At 28.3% G+C, this 24,988-nt stretch overlaps 1 protein-coding gene across 1 annotated transcript; it reads right to left on the reverse strand.

Moving 5' to 3' along the window:
- Positions 1-24,239, reverse strand: LOC119687902 (tudor and KH domain-containing protein homolog). Its single transcript, XM_038102448.1, has 7 exons — positions 24,037-24,239; positions 4,146-4,492; positions 3,789-4,068; positions 2,008-2,561; positions 1,844-1,950; positions 505-633; positions 1-427 (listed from the first exon to the last, which is right to left on the reverse strand). Exons 2-7 carry the CDS (start codon positions 4,442-4,444, stop codon positions 84-86), a joined length of 1,713 nt encoding a protein of 570 aa, XP_037958376.1. The 5' UTR covers positions 4,445-4,492; positions 24,037-24,239; the 3' UTR covers positions 1-83.
- Between the last annotated feature and the right edge of the window lie 749 nt (positions 24,240-24,988).

Genomic DNA, 24,988 nt, shown 5'->3' on the forward strand with positions numbered 1-24,988 from the left:
ATTTAAAATTTACACTTTTTAATACATTAAACTTATGTATGTAGAATCTATTATATAGTACCATAACAGTGTCTTTAAAAATTTTAAGGGAAATTTCGAAACTGTTTTCCTGCTGACCCCTCATGCTTTATGAAATTTTGCATAACTTGCTTTTGTGCCTTTTCACGGGAATTTACCGAACCTGTATCACCATTGGTGTTATTGGTATTTTCATTCACCGCATTATGATTTTTCAAGTTCTTTAATGCTCCATTACCAGTCGATGCTTCGTTTGAAATGAGTGCAGTTGCGGCATCCTTGGATATGTTACCAGCAACGTTTGCATTAGTGTCTATGTGTGAGCAGGATGGTTTGTTGTCTTCATCAATCAACGCAGGCAGGGCAGAATTTTCTGACACCATATATTGACCGATATTCATTTCGTAACCTATTTATAGTAATAATAAAATTTTATTAAATTTATTTTTAATTTTTGAACTAAAACATTTTTTATTATATATTTACCTTCAACTATATCGTATAACTCTACACCGATGATTGTTGTACCTTCTCGGACTGTTGAGGAGTTAGGAACTGATATAGAACGTGGTTTATATGTGACAACGCGTGATATAAGTTTTTTCCATGATGCAACTGAAATGAAAATCTCTTTCAAAACTCTTCAAAAAAAAAACCGATATAGAAATATATGTATGATATATTCGCGCCCGAATGCACTATATGACATTATTAAACGTACATTGTTCAATAGAAAAAGCAACGAATCTCCTTTAGGCATGTTTAATAACATTACGAAATCGACCAAACTGAAGAGGAATGAAATCAGATATCAGAATGGAATCTATAGTGCTCTACCACTGGTTTCAAAAAAAAAAAAAACAGGATGCTTACCCCTCCCAAAATAAGTAATAAATTTTTGTTTATTTTCATAATTCCTAGTTTTTTCTTCGTATTCTAAATAATCATGCATAACACATATTATATAGTAGTTTGAAAAAATAAGAGACCAACACCTTTCCGTGTTATAATAGTAATTAATAGGTAAAAATAAATTGTTTGCTCTATATTTTATTGCAAAAATATTCTATATATTTTCTTATTTCTTCTTCTAATACATTTCAATTGCAACAACCTTATAAAAAATCATAAATAGGAGAGCTTTCAATGGCATATTACACACCACTATAATTATATTAATTTGAATAACATACTGATACCTCAAGCAGTTCTGACGCAAGAACACAAAAAAATGCTTAAATAAAACTACAAGCAACTATCCTTAAAGTTTAGAGTATAAGATCCACTTATACAAGAATATTATTAAACTTATTTTGGTATATGATCTCCATTTATTTAATAATACCAGTACGTGGTGTAACAGAAAAGATAACATTTACGAAGATTTATAAATACTAAGGAAAAAATCTAAATTCCAGACAATTACAACTTCACTTCCTAATATCCCCTCAACCTCAATCAACCTACCCACATCCTAATCCATGTATTTGTCTTGTGAATCCTTTCATGTTATTTGCGTTCCAGATCTCAGTGGATTACAACAACAGCGACAACAAAATATATTAAAAAGCTATATGCACATTACGAATGGACTCTGTCGTTTAAAAAAATCAGACCATCTAGTCATAACTCAGTAGGTATTTTTTCTCAAATTGGAGATCATTTTAAATATTATATATAATGTTATATGTTATATATTATATGTTATAATAATTATTTACACATTATATAATTTAAATATGTAAGTAATTTTAAGATTCAATAATTTATTGATAATTTATTTCTAATAAAAAATAGTAATATTTATATAAGAGAGTTTAATTACCTCCAGTCAACTCTTCAAATAGTTGAATCGATGCAATTTCCCAGTTGTTTGGTGAATTTATGCGAGTCGACTTAACATTTGCTAAAAAGCATTCAACAGCCTGAAATCTAATTTTAAAAAAATATGATTATTTTTGTAAAATCATTATGGACAATATAGATTACCTTAAAGTAAGGAAATCAGTGCGGAGTTCATACACATCATGTGGGGCAACATATTCGCTATCACCATAGTCAACAAAAAATAAATCCAACAAATTCTCGGACGTTTTATTTTTATTTGGAACAATACCAACAATTTCTGCGCGATACCATTTACCATCATATTTAAAAACGGCAGCAACGATTTGTCCAACGTACGGTTCCCTAATTAAATGATTATTACGATTGTGTTCAACGCTATAATATTCAGTCATTGTTTGAACCATTTCATCCAACTTCCTAGACTGTTGACCAACAAGTTGTACCCAGAATTTAGATGGTGATGCTATTGCCGAAACGAATACTTCAATTGGTTTTTCTTCAGTGATATTTGCCGAACATTTATCACGATAAAGTGGATGAGAACTTAACGATGTTTGAGATGAGTACAAGCTAGAATTTACACTATTTGTTGGCGAGCGACGAGGATCGCGATTTTGTTCTATATCTGTAATCGAGCGTTGCAATTCTTCAGATTCATTAACAAACTCTTCTAACAACTTCCGTGCAACATTTACCTAAAATAAATATAAATAATTTAATTCATTTTTTGTTTCTACGTTTAAATAAGTACAATTGTTTGCTTATTTGTTTGTTTTGTTACGTTTCGTACAATTTTAAAAATTAGGTAAAGTTAATTTCACTTAATTTTTTTATGATATTGTATTAATTATAATTATTAATATATTTTATTATTATGTATTCAATTTATTAGACAAATTTTTTAATTATTAAAGGACTAAGTCAATTAATATAATAGGATATCCAATTCTTATAGGCCACAAGTTCAACATACTGAAACTATTCGTCAACACCGTCAAGTTGGCATCACTCACTACTCCCATCAAAAACGTGAAATCCAGGATCACTAAGGAGGTTACAAGAAAAATTTATTCCTATACAGTATCTTTATACTACAGTATATTAATATTATGTGACGATTTACTCTATTATTAAATAAATAGAATTTAGCTCTCTTAAACAAACACCTTCCTGCTTGACCAGCATTTTTCTCTAATCTAGTTAAATGGATAATTTTCCGTTTGAAAGGAAGTACTCTTGAGGAAAGATAATAACTAAGAGTTAGTATTATATTACACGATTTAGAGAGAAGTTCGTTTATAAATGTATGCCTCTAACAACGCTTTGTTGTTGCTGTTGTAGCCCGACGGGACTATAACGATTTAAATGTATATGCTATAAGAAATCGTGCTAAGTGTAACAAATTCTATGTCTATAACAAAACAAGTAAATTTAGGTTAGAACATATAATATAAGTCAAGTACGACTTTGAGTCAGTTAGCTAATGAACACTGACTCTGAGCTTCAAACTTTGGTACTTGCAGTCTCAAAAAATATATATGAAATAGTTCCAAGACCACTGATGATGGGTATTTAGCAATACTCGAAACAGCTATATGGTCAGCCAAAAATTTAATTAATTAAAAATAATAAAAACATTTTGTTGTTGCAATTCACTACTGTTTGATAAAAACTTCTCTATTGAAAACAATAGTTTTTATTAAGAATTTAGTTACTCTTGTCAAAAGAGCGTTAAAAATCAATATAATAACATATATTATAGAATAAAATTTAATAACCTTTAAGGAATTGACAAAATGGATATAATAATTTCTAGATATTATTTATCTTATCATTACTTATTAGTATAAAATAAAAAACTATTTGCAAAACTAGGAATACACAACAAATACGAGTATCATTAAATTCCAAATAGTACTTACTTGAGCTTGATTGCCAGTTATAGTAATAACACGCTTATTACCACCCTCATTTACAGCATTATCTAGACCGATTTTAGCTTGCGATGAACGGGATATCTCCTTAATGGTTTCGTTACAGCGGCCAACTATTTTGCTATAAATCTGTACTGGCACACTAAAATCTTCAGTAACTATTGGACTTCGTTCAATTTCTTTTAATATTAAGGCTTTTGCATCGGTCACATTTTTTGGTAACCCAGAGATATCGCAATATTTCATATTCTCGTCGTCATCGTTATCGCTATTTAATATTTAAAAAATAATATTATATATTATTTACATAATAAAACTTCATTTTAAATAATTAAATATATTTACCGAAAGCGTATATGAGTATCAGTTGTTTGCTCAATTTGTTCAATATTTCTTCCTTGACGTCCAGCTATGATAGGAATACTTGTGCTTTTAATTTGAAAAGTGGTTATTATAATACCATCCGGCTTATTCGATTTAGCTTCTTCATTAGCATAATGCCAAAAATCACTAGCATTGTTATCATCGTCTTCATCACGATTTTTAAAATAGGAATACAACATAGCACCACCGATTGTGCATAGTCCGACGCCGAGTATTATTTTATACGTCGGTAGACGGGCAAACGGGCTTTGTGGAAACATTTTGGGTGTGTACAGTTCAACAATTTAGAAAACAAAAAAAAAAAAAACCTAAAAGAAAATTTAGAGAAAACAAGAATTTTAAAATAAATATGGTATATAGATTTTATATTTTATATAGTAATTGACATATATATATTATTGCATAAATGAGATCTCAAAACTATTTCTTTATTTGATGCCAATTGTATTTTTTTTAAATATAAAAACAACTATAAGTCCACATTTTAATAACTACATTGTTAATGTCGGTCTTCATTAATTATCTTAATAAATAAACAGACATTCTACAAACAGACATTTTTTATACAGACATTCTTTATACAGACATTTTATAGAAAACATAACTTAAGAAATTTTAGTTTTTTAGGTACGAGTACTCTATGTTATAGTGCAATCACATACAATAACAAAAATTAAATAATAAATTTACAATAAAAATGATGTTGTTTTCTATACTAAAGGAGTTTGTTTATTTATTTTTAACAGAACTCTGAACTGAATGTTTTTTATTTCCATTCAGTAAAAAAAAAAAACATATGTACGCGTTTCCGGTTTCCGTTCCAACAAATAAAATGGGTTTTTTGGCTTTTGGTTTAAATTTAAGTAAATGTTGTTAATCTATTTCTTCTTGATTCTTCTTCTTGAGTTAGTGCTATTACGCACTTTTACTCTATAATGACAGGGGGGCTTATCTCTATCCCATACTAGGCATTAACTTGGCTAAGAAATCATATCATTTATTTGTCTTTTAGTTGATGACGGACCTTAAATCAGCATTTCTTCCTCAGAGTTCAGAAGTGGACTTGGGGATTGTTAGGGCGGGGTTAAGTAGCGTATTTAAATCCTAAATTAGTTTTCTTTGTTTTTATTAAAAAAGAAAAAGTTGTAAAAAAGAAAAATTGGAGCTATTCACCATATAAATTTGATAAAAGTATGAGAGATTATAGTGGTAAGTCTATATATAAAATAGGTTGTTTCTTTAAATTGCTATAAACGTATGATAAAACTTTCTGAAACTTTATATTTTGAAAAAGATCTTTCATTAATCATAATATAATTTTAGAAGCCTACTTTTTGTTTCATCTATTATTTAATATATAAAGTAACATCCGATTATTTATTTCTAATAAGCTTAAAATAAATAAAATAAATTATAAATTAGTCTATATGATAACGTTATATTATTTTTATACGTTCAACTAAATAAAATAAAATATAAGTGTTATTAACATTATTGAGGTATAAATTAACGCTTTCAGTCGGAGCATTCGGTAGAATATCATATTAATTAAAAAATATAAAAACAAAATATAGAATCAATTACAATTTTAAACATTAAAACATATGGGTCAGTCAGTGTCAGTCACAAATATTATTTTCAAAAAGGTTGAAAAGTCAAAGTGAATATGTAAAATTGCATTCAAATCTAACAATATTTAAGAAAAATTAAAGAAAAAAATAAATTCAATCCATATTTTTGGTTCATAAATCTACCGCAGATAAAAATAATTTTGTCGTCATTTTAGTTATTTAAGAGCAAAATCATGTGAGTAAAAGGTGAATGCGTAAAAATGTTATTTATTTATTAATTTTATTTTGTTTTGCATTTAAAAATAGATAAACATATTTAAAGTAAACTAAGTTTTACTTTCACTTAAATGGTTTTCTTTTTTTTTAATTTTTTTTAATAAAGAAAAATACATTAGTAGATATTTCATCAACAAAAATTATTGCAGATATTTAAATTAATACAAAAGTTATTAAAAAAAGGGGAATCAAGCGAGGTATTTTTACGTTCAACTGAAGGTGCATTCGCAGGTAATCGTACCTGCAAAAGTTCGTTCGTTCGCAAGCATCCGATTTGGTGTGGATGCACCTTTACATAACTAGGACGATTAGAAATTTTCGGTTAAGCATATAGGTATATATTCACTCATTCATAATTCATTAATTTGCTTACAATTTAAAAACTTATGAATATAAACACAAACAACCAGTGTTATGGCATTAAACGGTAGTTGAAACACAAAACACCCACAAAAACTATTATTTACAAGTCCCTTTTAGATTCAAGCATACACTCATTTGGTACATATTTGTTTGCTATTCACATTTCAATCATTTCAACAGCAACAACTTACACATGACAATAAAAGTATCACAAAAAAAAGAAGAGCAAATTTTAACTACAAAATTGATTTGCTATGTAAATTGTTATTGTATTTTCAAGTCTTTGGCATGTTCACAAATAACTCGAAAATATAGAGAAAATATATATAAAATATACCACATTTTTTCATTCTAAGAAAAAATAATAATAATAATTGAATATATATTTACTTTACCTCTACAAAGATACACGTAATTAGATTCGATACGGTGAAATATTATACTTTCTACGGCACCGATGTAAACAAAGTATCAGAAACAGATAATACAGAATGGTTTTATTAATATTTTTTGTACTTGGTATCAACATTATTATAAATAATTTTATTCAAATAAATGTTTTGTACTCTGTAATATAATTATATTTTTAATATATAAAAAAAGACATATATTAAAAATTTTTATAGTAAAATATGTTAAGTTAGTATGTTAGTACAAATGATTATTTTAAATCATACCTACGTTACAAGATTTCTGTACTTAGATCAGGGTTAGTTTTCAACAACTCTTCTTCTTTAAAATCCAATATTTTTCTTCTTCACTATTTCCCCCTTCACTATTCCACCTTTACCGGGTCACCATGGACTGCGTTATCACCTTAACATAATGGGCCTGTCCGAAGAGATAGATTGTCGACTCTGCTTGGAAGCAGACGAGACTGCCCAGCCTTGATCTGTGCCAGGAGGATATCACTGGGTCGAGAACTACTCTCACCTCCTGAAATTAGGAGGTCTCAACGGCTGAAGTTCTGGCTTATATTCGGAAGGCGGAATGTCGTCTGTTCGGTTAGAGTCTGTTGCAACACAAAAGATCAACCATGCTCACTGTGCTCCGCTCAGTTGCGAGCTTGTACCCCATTTATTCCTATTCCGATTCCCCTCTTTTCACACTTAATTATACAGACTATTCTAACTTTTTCTATATGTGGTATTTTTTTTAACTACTTTCCAAAATCCAATCTTTCTCCACTTCACTATTCCTCTTATTTTCTATTGTATTTTCTAGACATTGTCAACTCTTCTCTTTTAGTGGAATTTTGTAACTATTTAATTTGATTCTAGAGTTTTTCCAGAGACGCTGGAACGACGGGAGAAACTATTACAACAACAACAACACAATTCAAAAAGACAAGGAGTCGATAAAAATATGTATTCAATAAATTTTAAAATTAAATACATACAGTCCACCTTCCATAACTCGTACTTCAATAACTCGAACTTTCTATAACTCGAACCAAAAACAGTGCACCAAGGTTTTAAAAAGCAAATTATATACAATTCTGCTTCCATAACTCGAACTTCTATAAGTCAAATTTCTCTTTAACTCTATAACCGATAGAAATATGGGAAAAGTGTATTCTATAAGTCGAGTTTTTGTTTTAAGTATAAATGCATTTCGCTGTTAGGGGAAGTCCCTTTTTCCAAACCCAAATGCCAGCCCCTGGCAGCGTGGTTTAAAGTAAATAAAATAACTTCTAATGCTACACTTAACGATTATATTAAGCTTGACAATAAAATTTGTACATCAAGTTTTCCTACAGATGACGATATTATTGAGCACTATAGCTCTAAATTACTCGATCCAATTCTAATTGTTCATCAGCCTTCTAACCATGAAGTAGAAGACTCATTCCACATTCTGAATTTATATTTGCAAAGAAATGATACTACAACTAATGATACCTATTAGAGTATATGAATAAAGTGGAATCTCTTTTTATTATAAATACGAAAAAAATTAAAGTCTGTGCTTTATTTAGTTGCAAATTAATAAATACCTTAAAATGTAATTTTAATTTCTTTCAAAAATAAATAAAAAATAAAAAAAATAAATAAAAATAAAAAAAAAATAATAAAAAATAAAATAAAAAAAAAATATTAAAAAAAATAATAAAAAAAAATAATAAAAAATAAAATAAAATATATAATAAAAAATAAAATAAAAAAAATAATAAAAAATAAAATAAAATAAATAATAAAAAATAAAATAAAAAAAATAAAATAAAAAAAATAAAAAATAAAATAAAAAAAATAATAAAAAATAAAATAATAAAAAAAAATAACATAAAAAAATAAAAAATAAAATAAAAATAATAAAAAATAAAATAAAAATAATAATAAAATAAAAATAATAATAAAATAAAAATAATAATAAAATAAAAATAATAATAAAATAAAAATAATAATAAAATAATAAAAATAATAAAATAAAAAAAATAATATTAAAAAAATTCTTTAACTCTCCATAAGTCGAACCTTTTCTTTGTAAAATTGGACTTCGAGTTATGGAAGTTTGACTGTATTTCCAAAGTTTTTCTACTTTTTTTTGTCTATTGTTTATATGATATTTCATTTATTAGAGACTAGTGACTAATAGAACTTAAACTCATTTAACCGTGAGAATGTTTTGAGTATTTATTTTTAATTTAAAAACAATTACATAAAACAATAAAAAAAATTAATATTAATATTCAAAAATTTTTTGTACAACACAAGAAAATGCGAACAAAAACATCACGTATACAAAATATTTTACAAGCAATAATAATTTTATTTTATTTCGCCAAGACCGAAAATTTCACAGAATTATTTGAAAGTGAAAAGCATATTACGTGCTTAATGAGGAAACTTTTACGTGTGTTAAAATCTACAATAAAATTTTTTAAATCCTAATTCTTTTGTTATTAAGCGAAAATTCAAATTAATTCCATGAGACGATGCACTTTTACGGTTTTAATTTAATTATTCGACATTTCGTCGAAAACCGACGTTTGATTGACTTTTAAAGAGGAAGAATAATAAAAGTAAAATATTTTTGTTTAAATAAAATTAGACAAGGAAAAGTAAAAAATATTTCACTAAAAGATGAGTTCCATAATTTATAAAAGAATAATCTATTTTTAATCCAACTAGATGCTTTAACTTTAATTCTGCGCAAAAAATTGGTGAATAACCAAGTCCTAAGGCTAATTTTTGCAGCTATTAGTTTCACAAAATTATACTAGGAAAATATATGAAATGCAGTTGAGGCACCCTTTAACAAACGTTAAAATAATATATGTATATAATACTTAACTTGAAAAATAATAAGTCTGGCGAGAATAACAACTTAGCAGATAGCTTTAAGTACTGGTATGACCAAAGCACTTCTGGCTTTATTACCTCTATTCACATAAAAAAATATGAAATAAAATATTGTGGAAATCACCATAATATAACCCTCCTCAGTATAGTGTAAAAACATATACTATTATTATAATATATTACTATATAATAAAAATAAATATAAATATATTATCAGCTGTATAAAATACTAGACTTCAAAGACACTCGGAAACTTAGTTACCTAAATATCAGTGCAGATTTTATGTGGAAAGATCGTTCAGAATATATACCTAAACAATTAGGATAGGTAATAGCAGCGTTCCTAATTTTTTTTTTTTTTTTTGCGTTGAGACGAATCATATTTTCATTATACCGGTGTGCCAGACTCTTACTCACTAAAACACTATACCTCTTTATTAGAGAGATCTTCCTGAGACTACTTTTGTATTACTTCGAAAAAGTTCTTGTTTTTACTTGACTTTTTGCTATCCTTTTTGTTTACTAATACCCTGCATCCAGACTTCCGCGTCATTTTTGTTTACTCACGCTCTTCTGTGTCGAGAAATATCTTTTTGATTCTTAGCACGTGCTTAGCGAATCTCGCTACAGCGTTCCAATACTCCCGCGTTGTAGCATTTTATTTACAATATTTTCTGCAGTGCACTTTTCGACAATTCTTTCGACCTTCCGGCGTTTCTAATAGGTCATAATAACTTAGAGGTTTAAAATCAAGCTTAAATCTTTGGCAAAGCCTAAAATGCTCGTAAGAGGAGCTGGCTAAAATTCTCATAAAATGAGGCCCGTAACATGTTTGTTACGATGTTTCATCGTCCTCTCCACAACTGCGACAGGAATAATTAAATGGGAGATACAATTTTCTAACATGGTTCCAAAACCATAAGTTATGTATATTTTCAAATCAAATTCCTCTCAAATTGGTTTTATTTAGAGAATATCGATATTTCTGTTATTTCTGATCTGCAAAAAAACTAAAGCTTTCAATTAGCTTTTAGACGTAAGGACTAATATTAAACGGATTAGATATTCCCACGAAAGTAATTTTTGACTAGCATCGATCAAAGTTGTAAAGATACACAAAAGTTGACTTAAGCTCTCGTCTGCTTTCAAGCAAAGTATTTAATCTTGGAAAACTTTTGGGTATAAATTTTTGTGACACCTTTTGTTATTAAAAAAATACTTGATTTAAGATTTTTGTAGACATTTGTGTTTTGAGGTTCAAATTACCCTAAAATCTTCTAAACTTTTTTATTTTAGTTATAATGGATATTTTAACTTAATCTTTACAAAATGCCCCTTTCAAACGTGTCTCTCTGTGTATACACTTCTTGTAAGTAGTAAGTATGGTGTTATATAATGTTAGCATGTATGATATATAAATTGTTTATAAAATGTGACGTCACATACTGTCTTTGCAGTATCTCCGCTATAATTTCACACAGATTTGATAATAACTGTGGTCTTGAATATAAAATTTTAAGATCAAGTAAACCACGATCAAAGACTAGTCGAACGTCTAGAAATACAGTGGCAGCACAGTATTTTTAGTATAAAAAGAACGTCAAAAATAACCGCGGAAATTTATTTTTCGCTTATTTATATTAATATTTTTAATCTTTTTTTTTTTAATACAATTATAATATAAAATTATACCGCAACACACATTAAACTCAAATCAAACAACATTTTATTATTCCACTTTTATTTTACTCATTCCTTCGTTCAGTTCAGCACATTCGTTACACATTTTGTTGTTGTTGTGCACGTTCGCGTTTTATATGCACAAATGTGTTGCTTTTTTAGTGCAAACAAATTTCAGAATTTGTTTTTGTTAATTTTGCTTGTATGACTTCATTTTTCGGAACGACATAAAACTAACGAAAATTCATCATTCAAGAAAATGACAAAATAAAATGTTTCAAAAAAAAAAAACAAAAAAAAGCTCATAAAAAAATTTATTTACAAAATTGAAGGTACTTTACAGCAAAAACAAAAAGTTACACACACAACACTCCTGGCTTTACACAACACAACATACAGTCGTTAAACGTACTGTACACAAGACGACTTCGTAAACTGCAACCTTGATATTGAAAAAGAAAAACGAGAAGAGCAACAACAAATATAATGAAAATATAAATAAATGGTAAATGTTTAGCGGCATTAATATATTATAGTTTGTTTTTGTTTTTGTTTTTTAAGGTGAATGTTTAAAAGGAAGCTTTATTAAGTAAAATCATATAGGATAGTTGACCGTAAGTAATATTGGCAGGCAAGCAGTCAAAGTGGTAAGGCGCAAAACGCCGATTATTCAATTCAATTAATAAAATTGTTGTTGTAATAAATTTTTATTTATATTGTTACTCTATTCTTAAGCGCTAATAAACTTTTTACTAATTAATTAAATAAATAAAAATACTTGTTTAAGATTTATAAATTTAAACGAGTTTTATAAAACGTACCACGAAAATTCTATACCGAAATTTTTGATTATATCGTTTTTTTTTGCTTTTTCCGTTTCTATATTTTTAAGAATTTTTTAAAAATATAAACAGAATGTCAAAATTTTGCATCAAATTTTTGATACAATAATTTATTTTTGAACACTGTTACGAACATTTATTTTTGATTTAAATAAAATTTATGTCAGCTTTTTAAGTAAAACTAATTTCGTATCGACTCGGAACACAAATTTCAAAACGTACTCGATTAGCGGCTAAATCAAACTAAGAAACAAAAAATCGTAATCAGCTGCGTGCAAAATACTCATTTTCGTTCAAGAAGAACAAGCAGTCAATTAGAGAATGAGAAGGCGCAAAATGAAGAGTGAGAGAACACCGTTAAGTAAAAAAGAGAAATCGTAATGTATGTCACTATAGCAAATTAAATAACAATAATAAAACCTATAAAGTTGTTGTTGTTTTTTTTTATAAATTTTGGTTGGTCATGTTGTTACGCTACGCGTTTCAACAAATCGAAAGCGCTGCTATGAAGTCAAAGGTCAAGGCAAGATCAACAGGAAAAAGTACTTCAAAAAAAAAAAATGTTGGCGTTAGGAAAAGTGCTTGGATAGGTTATTTTTTATATTAAAAAAACATATTTAATAAGAAAATAAGAAAAAAGTAAACTATATATTTATTGATATATAATTATTTTTATTAAATTATTATTAAATTATTAATGATACTCTCCTCAATTGATTTATGTTAAATATATTTTAATTTGTGTTGTCGTCATTAAGATTTTTTTTTTGAAAAAAATATTTTCGTTTTCGAAAAACTAGTATATTCTTAATTATTAATGCAAATGTAGTTATATTTTATAAAATTCCAAGAACACGGAATTTAAAATAAAATAACATACATATATAATAACAGTTTTAAATGCTATATTTACAATAATATTTATTATTATTATTATGGATATTATTTTGTGAGGTCTCGCCAGACTCAGACTTTGGTACTTAACAACTGCCTATCCATTAATAACGGAATTAGGCAACATCTCTCCAAAGGACATAATGGCGTTCGTAACTGGTACTCGTTTATGGAACTAAAGTGGGTGTGTCACAATAATCCTCATAGAATGCAGTGACGTGATGACAAGCTTCCAACCCGTTTAAAATATATCTATCTATGTATGGGTAGGCTGTGCATGCACTGCGACCTGAAAGATCTTTTTCGCAGCATTTCGCCAACTTGTCCAATTCCAAACTTTTGAAGAATATTGTCACAATTGTGGACTGTATATCAGCTAGGTGTTTGGGGCACAAAACTCCATTGCTTAGATAGTTAAGTCTGATAGTTAACGTGTTTTACTGTTTTCTGTTGCTCTTGACAGAGTCGACAGGAATCGTTTTCTAATAGACCAATCTTTTTCAGATGGTATCGTAGTCTAAAGAAACCTGTTAGCAATTCCGTATAGAGTTGATATCTGTTTTGCTTAAGTTCAGAACAGCTTCAGCCTTTATATGTTCAGGGATAATAAGATATTTTGACTGACGAATACAGTTAGGTTTTTCTCCTGTCGCTTACTAGGCTAGTTTTGAAAGTGTTACCGCAGAAAAGTTCCGGGCATACGAAGGGGTTTTTTCCCCTTTTTTTGACCAGTACAGTAATATTTATCAAATCTTATTAGTACACTTTTGTATAGATACATACAAAGGAAAATGGTACTTATTTCTGCGTATTTGTCAAGTCAATTTGGATAGTATTAACGTATCGTTATAAACTGTATATTCATTAAATAAAAAACGACTAGAAAATATACAAAATTGGTACTAGATTTTATTATATTAAAACCGGATATATGTATATATAACAGTATACAAGGCGTTTTGATATGAAGTACGTCATTTTAAAAAACAACTTATGATACAGTGACCCATTTTCAATACAGAATAAAAAATCTGTCCAAAAATTCTTAATAACTCAAAATCGGTTTCAAACACCTCAAGTCCCAAAGAAAAAAATCAGCAATATATAACTAACTCATTTAAAAGATCGTTATAAGAAAAAAAAATGCGTAATAGAAGCAAAAAAAAATTTCTATATTTTTCCAAAAAAAGTTACATCCAAAGTTTTCGCAACTGTTTAAATGCAAGAACATATTAGGTATCAAATTAAAAGATTTTCAATGGACTATAAAAGTTAAGGTACTTCAATAAGTCGTTTTCAAGATTGAAAGAATTTTTGATCTGAAGGTTTCTTTTGATAGAATTTTGTTGGTATATAAGGATATACCTAATTATCTATTGGCAATTACATGCGTCGGTAAGGTAGATTCTAAATTGATGTAAATTGATGATCTAAATATCAAAATGTCATGAAATTTTATTCATACTTACCGAATGCTTGTAACTGCTAATAGAGGGCCTCACTACACATATCTATTATTATGAAGTTGTGTTTAACTTAAAATACACATACACTTTGTTTATCAAACTTAATCATACGTAGGTATGTCTTTCACTCCATAAATCTTTAGCCTTTGGAAATTTTTGATAGGAATAAAATAATATCTGTTACATTTTCTGCACATATACCATATATAAAAAAAATGAACTTTTTAATCTTTTCAATTCATTAATTTATAAAAATTAAAATAAAAACAATTTTCTATTATTGATTAATGTGTCTAAAAATAAAAAATATGTACTATTTCACAGCGTGTGAAAGAATTATTAATAGTTGTTCTGTATATTTTATTGGTTTAATGTCATCGAACACATCCATTCATTTCACCTTTTCGATGCTAATATAGTATTTGTCGGTATGAACTTTAGTAAAGTGAGCTAAATTTTTATCAGTTTATACTTCTTTATAGAATGAACATAAAAGATTATATTCTAATAGTAAGTTTGGACAATAAACAACAGTGATGAGAAGGCGTTAATAGCATTCGAGAAAAGAATTCTTTAGAAGATCTATGGTTCCTTATACGTTGCTAATGAGTATGCATTGAAATAGAATGCTTAGATATATGACCAATATTGCGTAGACTATTGGACGCTGCCAAAGACGACTCACCTGAGCATTGTCTGTGATAAAAGGCTTGGTTGTGAGGTTGTTATAGTTCTTATAATGGAAAATTATTAGGTTATCACTCTTACTACCACTTCTGCAATATTATATTAAAAGGTACTTGTGATAGTTTTTTGAAATAAAACTCAGAAATTCTACAATAATCGAATAATAATTACACCCGAATGTTTGGATTAGTTTAGTTCTTTTTAAAATCAAAAACAAATCTTTACAAATTATATTACAAAATAATGAATATTTTAGTCCTAATCAAATATAAGTATATAAAGTACACAGCAGATATATTATTTGTTAATTTTTCTCACATGCTAAATAGAATGGATCCCACCCTATATTCCATTTTATAAACACCCATAACGAAAACGGTTATAAGAGTTAATGCAAAGGAATAATTATGAGGTGAAGTCCAAAATAAACAGAACTTTTTAAAAATAGTTATTTATATAAATCTATTTATAGAGATGAATGGCTTCACAATGTTTTATACCGTATCTATTTAAAAGATAATATTCAACCTTTTAGTATAAACGAGAAACATTTCAAAGTAAGCAAAACTTTCTCACTATTAGTGAGACGTCTTGAAGGTAGTTTCTCCACTAAAATACTGTCAAAATTGTATAGTATTTGTATGAATAGAAGCGGATTTCTTGTATCCGGAGTGTTAGTATCTTTGAATTATGGGTACAAAATGAGAAATAATGCCGCTTCTATTCGTTCAAATATCAGAAAATTTTAATAGTACATTAGGTAAGAATCTACAATATCGTTGCAATATCTTTTTCGAAATCGTGGACACACTGCAACAATGTTGAATGTCAAGGTGTAAGTTCGCTGTCACTGCTTTGGATTTTAAATGTAAATTTCAGCACTGAATAATGTGCCGGTAATGCACTAAAGGCATGGGCTTATGGCCCTAGAAATGATAAGTAAAACATACGTTATTACTAATAAATAACCCCACCACAAGTTCCTATTTTTCAAAAATTTCTTCTTACCTTCGAATGCATTTTATATATAATAAAGAGTATAATGTTATTTAAACATTCATCAATTATTTCTCATGTTGATTATGAGCTTAGGACCCTAATAAATATACATATATATATATATATAATAACTAATAGTTTATTATCTGTAGAAATAGTGTGAAATGCAAATTTTTATGATATCTACATACATTTGTTAGTCATTAAATATTTCTAATCGTTAACCGTAAAACTTAGCAATTAGTTACAGTTCTAAAAATCAGACAGAAGACTATAACACACAACATTATACAATATTATCACTTCTACCGTTCCCTCTTCCGTGTGTTAAGCTTTGCTGAGCTCAACAAGACTTCTATTTATTTTGTTCATTTGTCAATATATAATTTTGAAAAAAACTGAGACTCAATTTCTAAACAAATCAAGTCGTAAACTGCTGAGCTCAGTAAATCGGCAATGAGCAGTAAGACTGCTGAGATAGAAATGCTAAATTTAGTTATGTGACATAATATTGTATATTTTTTTTGAATGATTTTAAGCATGAAGTCAGCTCTATTTTTCTGCGTTAGTTATGCACTGAGAGCAACACACAGTTTGCTATATTCTATATTCTTTAGAAACAAAGTAGCCTGACCGCTTGAGTAAACAAAAGTATCTTTGAAATATTTGAAAAAAATTGTTTGTCTTATTTAGAGCGAGAACTGTGAGAAATGCCAATGAATTCAGAGTGCAGAAACCGTTTTGTTGCCGGCTTTTTGCACATAGGGGAATAATAATAATAATAATAATAATAATAAAAATGAAATTATATAAATTGTGCGGTACGCTAAGCGCTTTTGTCAAGTGAATAAAATTAAAATGCATCAAACAGAGAAATTAGCTATAATGATGCAATGAAACCACTACGTCAGAGATGTGATTATATAGCAAATTAATTTAATAGTTCAGGTGTTCAAGACAATTTTTTTACAATTGATTTGAATAGTTATCAGTCGTTCACTTGCTAAAATGATGTCACATTTACTGCGGTTGAGTAATTATTTGTATGGGAAAAAATTACATTTACATCATCTATATATATTTATTTATTTTATTGATATATTTACTTTTAAAGAATATGAGACACTTGCTTTAAATAATAACATTGAATATCCGTAATATATAGATAAACTTATATTTTTTTTATTGATATAGTATATTAAAAGAAGTGGTGCTATAGCATAGCTATTTACCATACATATAAAACCAAGGCCTTAAGAAAAATATATATGATCCTACACAACTGTTAGAGTCCACAGTTATTTAACATGATTACCTGCCGTCAAGCCTTAACACCATAGTAGATTACTCTTCGATACTGAAAAATGATCTTAAAAACAATATATGTATGTGCCTACACAATTAGCTGAATTCAGATTTATTTAACATGATTACTTGTCGCAAATTGTTAAGACCACGATGCTCTGGTGGGTGGCTACAATACAACCTCAATACAACCTTTATTAAAGCATAACAGTTTCTACAGCAAGCGGAAGACGTCATTCATTTTTCTAAATTTAAAGCGGAAAAATGTTAAGAACTTTGTTTAATCTTAATTTGGCGTCCAGACCAACCTTCAGTCACTAGACTGGAGCTTCGTTACCATCTTAGACCTGTAACCATTTCTATGGCCAGAAGCTTATGCCATTTGATCAATCATATTTTGGTGTCCAGACCTTCAGTCACTAGACTGGAGTTCTGTCACCATCATAGGCTCGTCACTATTTCTGTGATCATAAGCCAATGTCTTCAGTGTATTGCTGGCATATTGTTCAGTGCTGAAACTTACATTCAAAATTCCAAGTACTCACAACGAACTTTCACATTCATATCCAACTTTATTGCAGTATTATAACGATTTCGAAAAAGATATTGCAACGATAATATAAATATTTAGATCAATACGATATTTCGGATAACTCTTACGGATACTTGCTACCACTGATATTAACTTATTACAATAAGAGCCGATGTGGTCATAAAATGAAGAAATGGACGTAGTATGACGGATCTACTGACAGTGATGCCAAATGACTGTAAATTCTCAAGTAGAACACTATATAGAATGTTATATAGTTATAATTTTCTACTTCTTTTACCTTTGTATAGAACAGTTTGTTTTGAAGGAATAAATCAATTAATGTATATAATCAAAGTGCTCTACTATACATTTTTATATCATATAATAATATGATATATATTATAAATCATAATTGAAGAAGTCTTTGGTTCTAACAATAATACTACTCTAAAGCATTAGCACCAAAACTACTTTTTATTATCATAAAAGTAATATGATATATAAAATAAATCACAGTTAGGGAGAACCTTGGTTCTAACAATAATACTCCTTTAAAGCATTAGCACCAAAACTATTATCTATTATCATAAAAGTAATATGATATATATAATAAAACACACTTGAAGAAGACTTTGGTTCTAAAAATTAAACTACTCTAAAGCATTAACAACAAAATTATATTATTAAAAAACTATCTAATAGTTATTTCTTGCATTAACTAACTGAATTAGTATTTCATGTATTGAATTAGTGATAAGATTATCTAAATAGAAACGTAATTCTTAAAACATATAAAACTAATACCGATTTAAATCAGCAAAAATTTGTAGATACGAGTATTAATAATACATATATTAACCACAATAACTTTTAAAAAGATGTCTCACACAATACACGGCTCGTTATTTAAAACAACACATATATAAATAATTAAAATTATAGATTTATATAAATTAATTTATTTTTTGCATAAAAAAACCGCAAATATGTAGCTTATTATAGATAAAATCCAATTTATATATAAAATAGTTTTCTAAGTTTAACGATAAGATAAAAACTTTTGGTAGTTAATTAGGCTAAGAGCATTAAAAAATAAACAAATATTTCATATAAATGGACATAACAAATGAATTTGCATGATAGGTTCTAATCAATTTTGTAAACTAAATGCAATTTCCTTAATAACTTTCTTTTTTTTATAGTATAATAAATAAATTAGGAGAGCAAATAATTTCTCTTATAATCTATATGTAAAAATAAAAATGAATAATGTATTTTGTGTCATTACCCAAAATTTCAAAATCAACCTGTTAATATCTTCCGTAGAATATTGTATGATTTTGTGACTGTCAGAGAGGGAAAGAGAGACAAAAAGAGACAGAAGACGACGGACGGGCAGACGGACTAATTAGAAATAAATTATGAATTTAATCTCTTCTACATTTTTTAATATCTTAAAAAGAAAGCAGAAAGTTGCATTTTTAAAAATTGGCAACTGATCAAAATTAAAACATGGACTACGTAATACAATTGATAAGGCACACCCACCTATAAAAAATATGTCTAAGCCATAAAAAACAAAAATTTTAGGTATGTAAAATACTAAACGGGGGAACTCGAAGAAAAACCAACTAAAAATTATTCATCTCATAAAAAGTCGGAAAGGTAAAATTCGCTTTTAAACACAGTTTTATTATAATAATGAAACTGTTTAAAAATCGAGCTATTTAAGATATGAGAGCTATATGCACGCTCAATATTCAATAATTTTTTAATTCATAGAGAATAAAATAAATTGTTCTAGACATATCTAATAATCAATAACAATAAATAAATTATAATCAAAAAAATGAGGTATACCTTCTGCTCAAAAAGTACTCGGATTTTGTAAATAAAACACACAAATTTAAATTTTATTCCAAAATTATTTTATCTCCTTCAAAATATGCTCCTTCTGACGCGATACACATAAGTCACCGTTTAACCCAATCTTCCATACACTTTTCGTAGTCCCGTGAAGGTATGGCTTTTAGTTCCTTCAGCGAATTCTCTTTTACCGATTCAATCGACTCAAAACGCTTACCACGAAGGAGCAATTTGAGTTTCGGGAACAGGAAAAAATCGCACGGATCCAGATCTGGCGAATATGGTGCCTGAGCGATGACAGTGGTGCCGTGTTTGGTCAAAAAATCGCGTACAACAAGAATTTTCCATAGTAAAAATCGTTAAATGCACTTGAGATAGTCTCACATTAACAGCTGCTGTAAGCAAACTAATTGACAGATGGCGCTCAAATTTGTACCATATGTCAACAAAGGGTGTACCAACATAACAAATTTTGAAAAAGGTCTATTACTTAAAGACTAGTTAACAAACAACAAAATCCAGATTTTGAGCAGAAGGTAAAAATACTGGGCTACAGTATATATTATGTCTGTCAATTTGACTATTTAGAGAGTATAGAAACAGTGACTTACAATTAACAATTAAGAAATGCTATTTTTAAAAAAAAACAGAGCAGAAGGTAAAAAATGGTAGTATAAAGGATTGCATTTTAAAACAAACATTCAAATTTCACAACATACTTCAAAACATACTTCACAATAGTCTATGTAATGTCCGGGATCCTAATATTCATCAGACAGGCATATTCTGCATATATCGAATGTATGGTGGTAATGAATGATGGCCAAAATATGTCTGTGGTCCATACCTGAGCGTTAACCAATTAATTGTAGCACTGAATCAGAAAGCCGATAACGTGGTAAGGAAATCAGATATTACTTAAAATCTATTGGAAAGAAGGATTAACACTAGTATGCTCAAAGAAAAAGAAATTCTGTATGATCTAATATCACATGGTGAAATATTAACAAAAAAAACAAATCATACAACAAACTGAGATCAATTCCGTTTAATACAAATTGTTAGAAAACTTGTCGAAATAATAATAATAAGAATTTATAAAAGTTTCTTAATTAACATAATAATTACAATCTAATCTTAACACCTTAGCATTTTCCAGTTTCCAGATCTACTCATAACAGTAGATCCAAGAATTAAATATTTTTAGCATGGATCTTTTAATATGGCAATTATCTACCAATAAAATTCTATATATAAACATATCCAGACAAAAATCAAAGAAGCGATGCCGCACTATATTAGTTGAAACAAAATTTTATTGTCTATAGAATTTTGTAAAATAATATTGAAAAGATTTCCACCAAAATATAATCTATACTATACTAAAACCTATGCTATACGAAAAAATGTTGAAAAAATATACAAATTCAAGGGGAAATACGTACACTACTCGTCTACGCCTATGTTCTCGTACATATAGAAAAATATATATAATGCTATAGTTCCACTGATTATTATTATAATCGAATACTATTTATAAATTTAGTTATGAATAAGATTTAGTATGCGTAAAATAATCACTTGGAGATATCTAAAAATAAAATTTAGCATTGAAAAATGAGGAAAGTATTTATTTGACAAACGTGTAAATTGTAAGAAAATTAAGGTAAAATTATTATATTAATAACTTTAGAAAGAAGTACTAAGAATTAAATGATGAATTACTCTATTAAACAGAATCACAAATAATTGAGAAGATGCAAAGGATATATTTTTTTTATTAAATTATTTTTATGATAAATTAATAAATGATTTATATGTGGAACATATAAACCTCTTTATAAGTATTAACAACAAGTACTGAATTAGACGAAATGAAGACCAATAGTCAAATAAAAAAGCATTTAAAAATACATAAAGGTATTTGTGTTATAATTCGAAATATGATACAACAACCACAAACAGAGCTTAAGAAAGAGGACATCATGCATAGATGATAGATATTCTATGACATAATTATATGACTACAGATCAATATTAATATAAGAATATGTTTTTACTATCGAAAGTACAAAAATAATTGTAAGTCTAAATATACATAAAATTGCTAATGGGTAAAATAAAAATCTTGTGAACATGACAACATTTGTGTAACGTCCAGGCTTATATAAACCTGGTGGAATTAGTCCATTAAGAGAGAACAGAAAAATCTTGTGCAAATGAAGACACTATTGTAACATTTAGGATCATATAAACTCAAAAGAATTAGCCTACTAAGAGAGCACATCTCTAAGGTTGTAGCTTCTATAACCACTCACTAACTATTTGCTAATTGTTGTTGTTGTACAAGACGATTACATGAGTTGGGAAGTGGAATGGTAGTGGTTGGGTGTGATAAAGGAGGGGAATGAGAATAATTTTTAGATTTAATTTAATATTAACCTGTATCCAGACAGAGAAACCTAGGCACTACAATGGGGTGAATCCAAATGTGAATTGAAGGGAAGTTTCTGTGCATAGTAGGACAGGAGAAGAGATAGGTGACGTCATGGGGAGTAAAGCTGTAATTTGAGCACACATTAGGAATAGACGTATTTATACGTGACAAGTAACTGTTTAGCACTCGGTTATATCCTGATCTCAATTGAACTAGGATAGTTCTTGCTGCACGAATGAGACCTCTTTCTTCCAGGAAGATGAAGGACAGGTCTCAACGGAGACCGTGAAGGCTTTACACCACGAAGTGCTATGGGCGACTGTATCTAATGTCTTTGCGAGATTAAGGTCAACTAGCACATTTTACATTTTAGACAAATATGTCTTAAGCTCTTTCATAGGTTAAGCGCTTCAGAAAAGTCGTAAAATTGTTCCATAAATAAAACAGTTAAAGCCCTATGATGAATAGTAGTTTCATAAAGGTTCCGTAGAATATATGTAAATTGGTGAACTGCATTAATTACCATATTAACCAAACTTGAAATACAGAAGAGCATATATTGAAACAGCACCCGATTTTCTGCTATTTTAAATGACAATACAGACAACTATTTAATAAACGATACGTAGAAACTGGACAGACAGTTCCCTCTGATTTCCACAATCTGTAATGCGAACGTCAACATCTTAAAGTTGAACTGAACCATAGGATGGCATGTAGCTAGACTTGGTCTACCCTGTGGTATCTGCTGCAATGCGTGTCTACCAGCTCTCGAAGAAATGACACCAGAACACTTGATGTGTCTATGTCCAGGTTTGGCTAGAACTAGGCCTAAAGTTTCTGGGGAGTTCCCTTCTTCAACGCACTCGGCGATATCTTTAGTATTAACATTGGCCAGATTTTTGCCTTTATAAATACCTCTGACTGGTTCTAGCTTGACCTTCTCTCTATTATCAACTATTATGAGGTTTTGTGGATTCAAAACGGCATTTTTAGTTCCTCCCTGCACAACTCTTACTTATTAACATAAAGATATTTACTTAAACGCTATAGAAGATATTCAATACACATATATTGTCATAAATATGTTTGTTAATAGCTTAAAATTAAAAACAACAAAATTTTAATCTATTGCAAAAACATGAATAAAAGGAAACTGTTCTTTAATTATATTACATACATATTAATTTACACACACATAATAAACGTCAAATATTTAAGGTCCCACATGTCAGTTTTTTTTAGTCAGTTTTTTCAGGCTTTAATATTTCTCACGGCACTTAAGCCTTCTAATATAGAGAAGGTAAGAAAGATTACCGGTAAGAAAGCGCATTTCCCGCAAATTCGTCGACGCTTTTATGCAACTAAAAATGCGATTTGCACATTCACGCAAAAGCCAAGAATACAAGTTTTCAATCAATCTAACAATGAAATCTAATTAATCTTTGCACAATGCTAAAAACTAGTAACTAGTTTTGGCTACACATAAATCGAAAAGTATCAAAAAAAAAACAAAAATTTAAAGACGATTTATATTAAATATTCATAAAACGTATTTCAATAAAACTAATACAAATTCAAATACAAATTCTACACAGAAGATTCAAAAGGAATAAAATTACTACTTACAACTTAAAGCGTGAAAATTTAGCGTTCAATAAATTCCAAATTTTATTTCATTCACAAATAATTTTAAAAAATATATAATTCTGTTGGGTGATGATTATATAGATCTACTTTCACAAAGTTAATTTAATCACTTATTAAATGTCGACAACTTCTCAAGAATAGCACAACATTCACCACTTTGAAAACAAAAATGTTGAACTTGTTTCTACCAATCTAACAAGTAGAAAAAAGAACATGCTACATATGATTTTAAAATTTAAAATCCAACTTGAATAAAAAAAACATAACAGTGTTGCATTTTGAAAAGTTTTATATGGAATTTTTAAAAATTAAAGCGGTCGGCAAAGTTGACATTGGTACTCGAAATCATAGAATAGAATTCTACCCCTTTTGTAACTACTATGTTTTAGTGCAAATTGATCAAATTATTAATTTTTTCGTGCTTTTATAATTTTATTAAACGAAAAGTCTTATATAGATTTCGCGATGATATTATGACAGCACTTCGGTTTGGTTTCGGTAAACATATTTGTGAAGCATAGTTATTAATTTAAATACACTAAAGAGCTTTAATTTATATGATTTTATTAATTTATTCAGCCACAGATGTAAATCACTTTTGGCAAATATAAAAAAAACAAATTTCAACTTTAAGACCTTAAGGGCTCAATTGTGAGGCATCAAGCCAGTAATAAGAAAAAAATAGAAGTATAGAAAAATCAAAATACTTATCGTTTTGTTTTTAAATCATGTATGCCCAAATTTTATTTTTGGACGGGACGAAGATTCGTATTGCATGATACTTATAACAGCCCACAACCAAAATTATATTGCAGACGAAATTATAGAAGAAAAATATGCAATGTCACACAGATAGGAGAATAAAACTGACCAGGCACATCATGTTACATAAAATGCTAGAAAATAGAGCTGGTTGAAGAATGTCATGTAT

Source organism: Teleopsis dalmanni, chromosome X, assembly GCF_002237135.1.
Source record: "Teleopsis dalmanni isolate 2A chromosome X, ASM223713v2, whole genome shotgun sequence".
In the NCBI taxonomy this organism is placed as follows: domain Eukaryota; kingdom Metazoa; phylum Arthropoda; class Insecta; order Diptera; family Diopsidae; genus Teleopsis; species Teleopsis dalmanni.

Coding starts and splice junctions, on each gene's coding strand:
- LOC119687902 (XM_038102448.1), bottom strand. CDS start 4,444: ATGTTTCCACAAAGCCCGTTTGCCCGTCTACCGACGTATAAAATAATA. Junction 4,069..4,145: donor GATACTCATATACGCTTTCG/GTAAATATATTT, acceptor AATATTAAATAG/CGATAACGATGACGACGAGA. Junction 2,562..3,788: donor TAACTGGCAATCAAGCTCAA/GTAAGTACTATT, acceptor TATTTATTTTAG/GTAAATGTTGCACGGAAGTT.